Genomic DNA, 11193 nt, shown 5'->3' on the forward strand with positions numbered 1-11193 from the left:
CATTAGTTTCATATTAGTATAGCCATTCACTAAATAGACTTACGTAGTGCGTGCAGGGTTATTTCTTGCATTACTATAGGTCTTTCATCTTGAAATTTCCCTTAAAATCCAAATGTAATGTAGAACTTGCAGTGTCTAGATTAATCATCAATTCGAATTCACTCCCTGACTGGATTATTTGTCTTTTTGTTTTCCTAGCCGACCAGACACATCATTTTCCTGGTTTATGAATCCGTTCAAGTGCTTCTTCCACTTGATCTGGAAGAATTACAAGAAGTACATCATCATCGCCCTTGTCCTGTTGATAACTGCTCTGTTCATTGCTTTGCTCCTGTACACTCTTCCTGGTGCCATTTCCCAAAAGATTGTCAATGGTTAGACTCTGCTTGCTGCCCGTGGAAGGATCCACATCTGCATGCACAGACGTACCCCACTATCTCAACCAACCCATGAAAACTAGTTTCATTTAAGCATCGGCATTCAAGCAAATCACATTTTCTTTCTTTTATCTGCAGATCTGATGTATATTAACTGTTTTTGTTTTGCAAATATGATTTGGAACAAACTTCTGTCTCAGCACTGAAAAAAACGTACGCCATTCTATTTTCCATTCTGAAAGCTGATAGGCAACATGGCTAAAGACCAAAGGACCGATGCAGAGACAGAAGTCTTTGTAGTCTTTACATTTTTTCTAATTTTGGATTCGTTATTATACCAACTTCACAATTTGTTCAAAGCAGAGAATATAGCTTCTAAGTATTTTTGCATTTTTGTGTTCTGGCCGACGATGAATAACATTGTTTCAACTAGTTGTTTTATGCCTTTTTGCAATAAAGGTGAATTCTTGGAATTTCGTTTGGGGATCTCTCAAGTGCGGATGCAAATAATCTCCATTCTGGAATGGAAAACATCTGGTCATTAAGACTGTATTAAGGTGTTCTTTTTCTAACGTGTTTTCAACCACTCTGCAAAACAGCAAGAGCAAAAGCAAAAGAAGGGATACACGTGTAATCCTATACGTACAGTAGGTCAGATCCTATACGTAGCGTAACAGTGAGGGAGTGGGCGGAGCCGCAAGCACCGATAAAAAAGTCAACGCCCCTCACTGAGGAACGGAAGCACCGGTGTGAGGGGAGCAGGAACCGGAAATAACACGCAGAAGGGCAGAAAAACGAAACAAAACAAAAAGAGGGTTGGGCCGCTGAGCATCGTGACATCCAGGCTGGGCTTGCCCTATACAACGGGGTCCAGCCTGGGGAAAAAAGAAGAGCCGCTAGCACGGGGGCGATCAGACTGGACTTTAACAGGGTCAAAGCAGGGTACGTAAGGCCAAAACAAAAGAGAAACCCAGTGTGTGGAAAATGTCTGCCTGCCCCGGTAGAGATATGTGCCGGGATGACAGGCAAAAAGAAAAATAAAGTCGGGTACAGTCCCCTCCGGGACTGCTGGTGAAAAGATACTCAACTTCCAGGGGTGTCCCTGCTCGTCCCTTCGGGGGGGTGTCCAGTGTGCCTTTGTAGAGCCCCCACAGCTGTGGCTCGTCCAGCAAGGACACACTGGACACGCCCCCCGCGGATAGCCACAGTAGGTTTCTTAGGTCTCTAAAAACCACTACCAGGTAACTGCCTACCAAAGAAGGCCATTGTAGGCAAATGGCTAAAACTTAAAGTCAAGAACTCGGCGTGGAATAAAAATTGGTTGGCAGGTATCATACAGGTATCACTACTGATATAACAAGTGAAATTGATCTACAGAAGTCACCTATCAGTGATGGATGCACGAGCCGTGTAATTGTCTAAAAGGGCATTTTGTCAGATAAAGACAATATGTCAGATAAGCATGAATGGTACTGTATAATGCATGCAATTGAATTGCTAAAGCAATTTTATGAATACCCCCAGAACAATGTGTCCATTGAGCTGGATTTAAGAATATTTTCCAAGATACAGTACATATCATCTCCAAGATACCCATAAACAAAAACAGACAACAACAGACACAAGTCACTTCCCCATTGCTAGCATATTAAATAATAATGTTCTTAAATCCCACATTGTGACAGAATAGTGACGGACATCATTTTCACACAAACTATGGCATACAGTAAGTTCAAATAGTGTTGCATTTTTGCTTGGTGGGAGTTCAGTCTTTTGAAGTAGCAGAATGGTCTGCTGGAGGGTTTTGTGTGACTCTGGGCTGGAAGTATGCTCAAAAGATGGCGATCAAATCTTAGCTGGAAGCTGATCATCTTAACAGCTTGTCATACCATGACATTTAATTGTAAGATGTATAAGAACATGTATTTGTGCTGGGATAAATAGCAAAATGTGATGACATACACATCAAAGGTGAGACAAATATATTATACACTTATGCAACCTAATATATTGACAGGAAATTGGATGGAGATTACATTCTCTGGCTGGAAGTGCAATGTCTTCTTCAGCAGTAGTCCTCAGAAAATAAAAATAATATTGGAATACAGTTTATGGAGTTTTTCGTTTCCTGTAACATTTTTTGTTTAATGTACTTGCTAAAATAATATATACTGTTTTGGATTAGTTTTATTCCAAAATAATATCTATTGCACAATAATAAATATGGGACGAGGCACAACACTGCTCAACTTAACTCTTTTAACTAGGGACCACTGTGGGAATCTGTCACTATGCTGCAACAGAGATGTGAAAATATATACTGTAATTAGGAACTGAAGGTCTCAGAATCCTGAACTTGTAAGTGATGGTTCTGGGACAGGCATGGTAGCAAGACTGGATTGGTAGACCTTATTATTAATCATTGCTTTCAGCTTTTGGACATCATGCCACCAACAAAAGAGACATTGCAAGTTTTATAAGAACCTGAAGGGCAAAGCAAGACCTTACAAGGTTAAAATTAGCATATTTATTTACTGCTGACATAGAAGACTACCACAATATACTGAACAGAGACATTACTGTTTTAATATAATTGAAGCTGTTTGAAACAAACCTCCTTAGAGTTGGGGATGAAAAAAGCAAGTTGTTCTTAGAGGTTTCTGTGACAGAAAGGGGAGTTCTGTTTTCGTTTAATAAACTCATTCTTTACGGCACATTAAACACAAATGACCTGTTCTATTAACTTCACAACAAAGCATCAGTATGCGTAGCACTGCCTTTACAATAAATTCAAGTTAAGTGAATTTACCATTTACTTCTGAGTTTTGACATTTCATTTTCCTATACAAAACGTCAGGACCGTTCAAATTTACAGTAAAATGTATATCAAGAAAATGAGTATACAGAGTCAGTACTGAGCATGTAATAGTTTTCAAAATGGTATAAATTTGAGTGCAGCTGCAGAAATATTCAGTAGGAATTAGTATCTCGCTTTAGGACAAAACATTCTGAAATAAAGTTTTACACCTGTTCAGAATTAGATTAAAATAGTTCTTTACAACTACACGTGGCCAGCAGCTATGTCACTCTGCAACTTACAATTGGCAGCCCACTGAAGCTCAGCAGGTGTGAGCCTGGTCAGTACCTGGATGGGAGACCTCCTGGGGAAAACTAAGGTTGCTGCTGGAAGAGGTGTTAGTGGGGCCAGCAGGGGGCGCTCACCCTGCGGTCCATGTGGGTCCTAATGCCCCAGTATAGTGACAGGGACACTATACTGTAAACAAGCACAGTCTTTCGGATGAGACGTAAAACCGAGGTCCTGACTCTCTGTGGTCATTAAAAATCCCAGGGCGTTTCTCGAAAAGAGTAGGGGTGTAACCCCGGCTTCCTCGCCAAATTTCCTCTGCCTCCTAATAACCCCCCCCCTCTATGAATTGGCTACATTACTTTGTTCTCCTCCCCCCCTTCCCACTCCGACGGCAGGCGGAGCGACGCGCCGGTTGGAGTATTCTTGTCGCATTTAATGGCAACGTCAGCGCAAAGATTTGGTTCAAACCACCAAATGGAGACAAGCGGATCCCTGCTGGTGCGGGATTAACGCTAGGATGAGAGAGAGTTCTTTACAACGACACAATTTCCAGCATCACCATTCATTCACTAACATTTCTCAGATCTTTCACTTTTTTGAAGCACCGACTGTTCAAGATGAAGTGTCAGGCAGTTCTACAGGGGAAAAAAGTACAAATGCTCAAGGATTGTCCTGCACGGAGGTGCAAAAACACTGACCATTTTCTTTACAGCAGATGCACAGGGGGATAAAGTCAATAAAGTTTTGAAGTACCCTGTATTATGTGGATAAAACACGTGAGAATAAACAAGCATCTGTCCCAAATCACATACTTTTTTATGCTCTTCAATGCTACCATTTTTTAATTCATTCTAAATGCATTAAATGCAAATGTAATTTACATAAATCTCATTAGATTTATTTGTCGATTTGACGCTTGTCGATTTAACGCTTTTTACTTCAGGAATCTGTTACTTTAGGTTTTCCACTCAGGAAAATCATGTGGCCAACAAAAACATGCTGGTGATTTGTGATTTTGCTGGGGGGGGAAATGTTGCACATTCGCACACAAACACAAATGAGTCCAAAGTCAAAAGTGTTTGTGAATGCGCTGGTGCCTCCTCATTGCTCCTTGTTCCCTGAAGCCCCTGCGGCACTGGGGACAGGGGTAGGGCTTCTCCCCACTGTGAATCCTCCTGTGGGTTTTCAGGTGTGTTAACTGGCTGAAACTCTTCCCGCACTCAGGGCAGTGATACGGTCTTTCCCCAGTGTGGATACGCCGGTGAATTTTGAGGTCCCCGGACTGCTTGAATCTTTTGCCACAGTCGGCGCAGCTAAAAGGGGTCTCTCCGGTGTGAGTGCGCTGGTGGGCTTTCAGGATGTCGATCCGCCCAAAGCTCTTGTCACATTTGTCACAGCTGTAGGGGCTCTCGCCCGTGTGAGTCCTCTGGTGAGTTTTCAGATAGCCTCTTCGGTTGAAGCTCTTGTCACACACTGTGCAGTGATACGGCTTCTCGCCGCTGTGAATCCGCTGGTGGACCTTCAGGTCTCCAGACTGTTTGAAACTCCGACCGCATTCCGGACAAGAATATGGCTTCTCACCTGTGTGGATCCGCAGGTGCGTTTTTAAGGATCCCGCATGCCTGAAAACCTTACCACATTCCGTACACTGTGGGGGGCCTTTTGTGTCTCTTTGGGATTCAGGAACAGATCCAGAGCTGGCATTCTGCTCATCTTTTTCCTGGGGAGTCTTTTGAGTGCTGGTCTCTCCCGTCAACTTGCTATCAAAGGTGATTTTGAGGTGAGAAGCCGCTGGTGGGCTCTCTTCTTCAACAGCTTTAAAAACAGAAGGAGAAGACATTTTGGTAAGGTATTTACTCCTTGAAAAAAATACAGAAGCCTTTACATGACCATTCACAATATTCTTCACTGTAATCCCTTTGTCCACTAACAACTTTGCATCCCCCGAGCTGTTACTGTAGTTATCTCTTTAAAAACAATATTACAAAGATGAGATTTCTCCACAGTGTACTAGGAAAGCTCTATAACTGTGAAGCGCAGATATGTACATTAGAAATTGTAAGGGGTAAATGACTGAGTAACCTTTGGGAAAGATAGCACTTTAAAATCTTTCTGAAAATATACACGTGTAACTCTCTTCAGAGAGAGTCTCTTTCAGAGGAGAAACTAATGTATTTGCGGTTACTATAAGTATTAAACTGGGTGAAACTTACGATACACACTGAGAAAGGTTACATGTGTTGAGGATAAATGAGCACTGTTCTGCTTTGCTCTTACCTAGTGAATTAGTTTCTTACATTTACTTTTAAAACCCTTCTCCCCTATAGGGTATTCGCACGAGGAAAAACATCCTACTTCCAGAGCTACATTCGTTGCTGCTACTCCTACAGTAGCATAAGAGGACTGAGGTCCTGCAAAAAGCAGTTTCAGTTTTCTCATACTGTGAGTCTAAAGCAGAGTTAGCTACTATAACTCTAATTAGTTACAGGAAGGAGACTCGGAGACCGCTTTAGAGAACACGTCAGGGCTGTGAAGATTAAAGATCTCTCCAAGCCCATTGTTTCTCATTTCACCTCTGACGGCCACGACCACTCTAATCTCTACTGTTCTTTTAAATTTTCTCCATTCATTGGAAGTTTCATTTCACACCTCTCTGCACCCATTCTGACTTCACACCTCTCGATTGGCCTCTCTTTCTGTCCCCTGCTCCCGCCTCTCACTCCTCCTCCCTCCCAGCCTTTGTTCTCCCGCTACATTTCTTTTGCCTACTGCCTTGTCTCTCTCACACCTGAAGAAGGCTCCACGGCTGAAACGTTGTGTTCTCTTTCTTCTTTTTTTCAGCCTGGAATAAACCTATTACTTGTTCCTTTACAGCCTACGCATGCTGACACAGCCCCCCACCTGAACTAACTCTTAATTAGTACATCTGAAAGCAAATACATAACAAAATACCTTAATTCATAACACACAGTATATCCCAGCAGTACATTTACCATGCTGCACACTGCTGTTAGATGTTATTCTTGTCTGCTGCAGAATTCACTAAGGACAGCTGTGGAGTGAGGTGTACTTACATGCAGTGCAGCTAACGGAAGCAGTCGGTTCTTTAAGTTCTCCACCATACACCGTCCCAGGAACGCAACATTCATCCTTGACAGATCCCGGCACACAATTCTGGTCACACACCACAGTGAAGCTGCCTGGTAATTTCCGGCCTTCAAGAGGTTCCTCTTTAACGAGAGCAGTTCTTATTTCGGCCACCTCTTCTTTCACTTGGACAGCTCCACCCCAGCGTGCCAGCTGTTCTTCAGTCGGATTCCCGGGGGATCTTTGGGCTCCTTCCTCAAAATCTAGGGAAACCCGGCTCTCCACTGTAAAGAAGGACAGCAGCAAAAGATTAAATGGTTGATCCGAGGTTAGGGGAAAAACGTCAAGGCAGGACTAAAACACGCCAAACAGTTATGTATGGGTTTAATTTATTTCTTATTGCTAGAATATTTTGATTGGTAATCCCTGATCTGGATTTGAATCTGGATGCGTTTATTTATGTGAATTGGATTCGGATTGTCCCTGGGCACACTTCCAGGGTTAACATGATACACTTAGTATAGTAAAGTGTAGTTTGACACAGTACACATACTAATGATAGCAGTATAAAAAATACATTAGTATAATTTCATGACTCAGAAATATTTTCCCCAAAAAAACCTAAGTAACCATCATAATGTTTATTGCTGTTTTACCAATTTCCAACACCAAGGATAAAATATTTCAAATACTTAAATCTGGGTACAAACTGCATTCATAGATACTGTTTGAGAAGTTCATTTAACATACAGCTTTTGTGCTGCGTTCATACAATTTCTACAACAAAGTGCAAGACATAAAACTGGATTATTCCAAACTAGATTATACTGATCTTTCAATAGTACGTTGCTTTCTGAAAACTGAGAAGTTGCAATTTACTCCTAAGAACGTCACAGTGTGGTGGAGACTACTGTAAATTTGTTGTAATAAAAAAAAAACCGTCATGCATACTACCGCCGAGTATACTGCTTTGTATCCTTCTAGCTGGAAAGCCAATGTAATATTTTGACAAACCTTTGGCAGGTGCCCATTCTGTTGACAGTGATGCGGTCGCTTCACAATCTAAAGCAATGAATGGGAGATCCGTTTCTGTTTTAACAACGACGGATTTATGGGCTAAATCCTGGGCGTTTTCCGAATTTCTGAGAAGTTCAATGCACCGCGTTACATCTGACAAACAAATACTGTCCGAACCGGGCTGGGTTTCAGCTAAACCGTGAGGAACGGAGGGGTGGTTCTCAGTCGATTGACCCTTCGCTTGCGTGCAGAAGACCGTCACAAACTCGCCTGTTCTGGCATTTTTTACCAGTGGGACTACTTCATTCGCATTAAAGTAATTTAAATTTGATTCCTGCTCTATCCAAACCCTCCTGTCGCGGCGCTCCTCGTTCCCACTCCTGACGGCACTCATGTATTTACGAAGCGTCTTCATCTGACACCTAGAGATTTCCAGCATTTCCTTCATGCTTTCGTTTTCTTTTTCTTTGACAGTCATTTCTTTTTTCACATCCTCTAGCTTGCAGCCCACAAAATTCGCCATTTCGCCCAGAACCGTATCCACTGCCGTCCTGACAGCCTGATCGATAACGGAGCCCAGCTGGTCTCTCAGCAACGAAACGGAGATGTTTAAGTCCATCTTCTTCTCAAGAGAATACGCTGCTATTGGGTTTTGCAAATCCTGTTATTGTCAATCTATACAAATCTTCGTGTACATTCGGATTATGTTAAAGCGGTTACCCTCTAATTTGCTGTTGTTTTTAACCAGTGAATCGGCAAATAACAGCCCGTAGGGAGGCAAAACTCGAAAACCACGGATTAAAACGTATTTTTTATTTATTTAATTCAGGTATTTTAAAATGTAGCTCTAGAGTTGGAAGAAGTAAAATAAGATTCTTAGCAGACTTCCATTTTAAAGGAAACAGTAACACCACAACGGCTTTGAATTTCCTGTTTCAGCACCACCACAGATAACACCCGACTGCGCTAAACACAGCGTGCGTCCTCTACCGGACACTGGTGCCAATATTTTTTTGTTTCATATACAGAAGAAGAAAAGTCAATAGTTAAGGTCATGTACTGTACATACTGTATTATAAGTTGACATTGTAATACAACATATATTGTAATAAAAAAACCAACATAAAATGAATCAAAAGAACAACCAAATCTTAGCATTGCGTTTTAGGTCACAAAAAATAATCGAATTTATGCAACCAAATTTGTGTAAACCAGTTTTCCAAGGGCATTTTTTTAAAGAATTTGATTAGAAGTTAAATGAATTGATCAAATCTCACAGACGTTTTAAGCACTCTACATTTATGTGCTGCATGTAGTTCTTTAGGGGTACTTAAAACATCAAGAACAATATCCTTACAAGATTTATACAGATCTTTCTACTATTTAACCAAGAACACTAAAGGTCAATATGATCACACATAAAAAATGTCCTTGAGTGTAGCAGAAAGGGCTCACGTGGCCAGATGTACTACACGTGTGATAGTATGTTATAGTTGAGGGAATTCAATAAAAATCCTATCCTCTTTCTTGCAGAGTGTTCCCATTGGTTAGCTTGTGTGGTTGTAGTTGTATGGATGACAGATATTCGGGCCTTCAAGGATATAGCACTGGAATAACAGAAATAATAGAATAATAGGAAATGGCACTGGAATAATAGAAATAATAGGAAATATGTCTTTTTCCCTTGGGGGTGGGCATAGAAGAGCACTTGGATGGTTTTTTAAAAGTTATTGCATTATTGCAAGTTGAATTATTGTCCAAATCAGTTTGTTTTTATTTATTCCACTTCCTGTATTTTGCCAGCATTTGTAGGGGTTATTCATTTTTAATCTGTATCACCTTGGGTCAGAAACTATGCTAAACAAATTATTTATACATATAAATAATCCATATACAGGGTGCACTAATGAGGTTTCCTAACCGCCACATCGAGAATACACATACCGGTTCTATTCTAAGCTTCTGTTATTAACAGCTTCAATGTCCTAATTAATAAACACCAAGTCAGGCAACACTACTGGTCACTTACAGCACACGACTGACCTGGCCATGATCTGCATATTCTTCAAACTTACATCTTTGACAGCGAGACTTGTTTATGCAGTAGTCTTCTTGTCAGCAGAGTATACATGAGTATACACCTACTGTATGAGCTTAAAAGAAGTAAAAAAACAACTATTGTGCCATCTTCTCTGTTAGTAATGTTTGTTTTCCTTGCTGTATTGTTGGATTGGATTGTGTCAAAAAAACACCTTTCCCCCAGAAGATAAAAAAGCTTGAATGGAACTGTGGAAAGTGCAATTGTCTTTTTTCTCTTTTCTCTGAGTGTTCAAGTCCTGTGTTCAACCAGTGCTTGTAAGGTGCAGGGTGCAGACAAGGCGCGTTGAACTGGGGTGGCTTGCTCTGCATTTATTCACATCATAGTCTCCTGGCCTGGACGTCTAGGTGTGTCGAGTGTCTCAATTTGCCCTCTCTCCTATACACAAAACACATACAGTATCTAATTAATATGCCTGTGAATTGAAAGCCCATGGCAAGAGTTTGAAAGTTAAATCAGGTTCTTTCGAACTGTTGCTTGTCGGGCAATTCAGACGCCATTCCTTTTTGGGGCAAAGCACTGTATACAGCCATATAGGTCAGAAAAAAATGTTTAGAAAACATTGAAAGGACTATATTCCTACGTATCTTTTCAGCCCTAAAACACAGCTATGCCATCAAAAACTGTCTACGTTGTATGGCAATAAAATCCTAACCCTAGCTTCAGGATTTGCTAGTTAGGGTTAGGGTTCAAATATTTCTCGAAGACAATCTTCTAAATATTCCACTCATTAGACTGGAAAATTTCCTTCTCTGAATCAAAATATGAGTCTGAAAAGACAATACAACACTGCCAAAACCAAAAGAGTGTCAGGAATGGTCAAATTAATTGTTGAAAGCTATTCGTTCATTGGACATTTTGGGTTGAACGGAGTGCTAAATGAATGTTCTTAAGGCTCAAGTGGCCAAAAAGTCCAAAACAACTAATACATTTTGGCTCTATTTGTTAATATGCCTGTGATTTCAAAGTGCATGGCAAGAGTTTGAAAGCTAAATCAGGTTCTTTCGAACTGTTGCCTGTTGCGCAATTTAGACGCCATTCCTTTTTGGGGCAAAGCACTGTATACAGCCATATAGGTCAGAAAAAAATGTTTAGAAAACATTGAAAGAACTACATTCCTAAGTATCTTTTCAGCCCTAAAACACAGCTATGCCATCAAAAACTGTCTACATTGTATGGGAATTAAAACCCTAACCCTAGCTTCGGGTTTTCCTAGTTAGGGTTAGGGTTCATATATTTCTCAAAGACAATTTTCTCAATATTCCACTCATTAGACTGGAAAATTTGCTTCTCTGAATCAAAATATGAGTCTGAAAAGACAATACAACACTGCCAAAACCAAAAGAGTGTGTCAGGAATGGTCAAATTAATTGTTGAAAGCTATTCATTCATTGGACATTTTGGGTTGAACGGAGTGCTAAATGAATGTACGTTAAGGCTCAAGTGGCCTAAACGTCCGAAACAACTAATACATTTTGGCTCTATTTGTTAATATGCCTGTGATTTCAAAGCCCATGGCAAGAGTT

At 40.8% G+C, this 11193-nt stretch overlaps 2 protein-coding genes across 4 annotated transcripts in view; one reads left to right on the forward strand and one right to left on the reverse strand.

Annotated features, from left to right (window-relative positions):
• fer1l6 (fer-1 like family member 6) overlaps positions 1-850 on the forward strand; it is a 39783-nt gene extending 38933 nt beyond the window's left edge. For all 3 annotated transcript variants that reach the window (XM_088606636.1, XM_088606635.1, XM_088606637.1), the window contains one exon: positions 199-850. In XM_088606636.1, the coding sequence (XP_088462762.1) occupies positions 199-379 (181 nt within the window). In that variant the 3' untranslated portion in view covers positions 380-850. The remainder of the gene's footprint in view (positions 1-198) is intronic.
• Positions 851-2881: 2031 nt separating this feature from the next.
• Positions 2882-8488, reverse strand: LOC148648758 (uncharacterized). The gene is made up of 3 exons (XM_088606638.1): positions 7567-8488; positions 6540-6836; positions 2882-5280 (listed from the first exon to the last, which is right to left on the reverse strand). Exons 1-3 carry the CDS (start codon positions 8186-8188, stop codon positions 4535-4537), a joined length of 1665 nt encoding a protein of 554 aa, XP_088462764.1. The 5' UTR covers positions 8189-8488; the 3' UTR covers positions 2882-4534.
• Between the last annotated feature and the right edge of the window lie 2705 nt (positions 8489-11193).

The sequence above is a fragment of the Lepisosteus platostomus genome, chromosome 14, assembly GCF_059453375.1.
Source record: "Lepisosteus platostomus isolate fLepPlt1 chromosome 14, fLepPlt1.hap1, whole genome shotgun sequence".
Taxonomy (NCBI): Eukaryota; Metazoa; Chordata; class Actinopteri; order Semionotiformes; family Lepisosteidae; genus Lepisosteus; species Lepisosteus platostomus.

Excerpts from the sequence above, each read along its gene's own strand:
- LOC148648758 (XM_088606638.1), bottom strand. The coding sequence starts at position 8,188 with ATGGACTTAAACATCTCCGTTTCGTTGCTGAGAGACCAGCTGGGCTCC. Across the intron at positions 6,837-7,566 it reads AGAATGGGCACCTGCCAAAG|TGGAGAGCCGGGTTTCCCTA; the intron begins GTTTGTCAAAAT and ends CCTTCTTTACAG. Across the intron at positions 5,281-6,539 it reads TTCCGTTAGCTGCACTGCAT|CTGTTGAAGAAGAGAGCCCA; the intron begins GTAAGTACACCT and ends CTGTTTTTAAAG.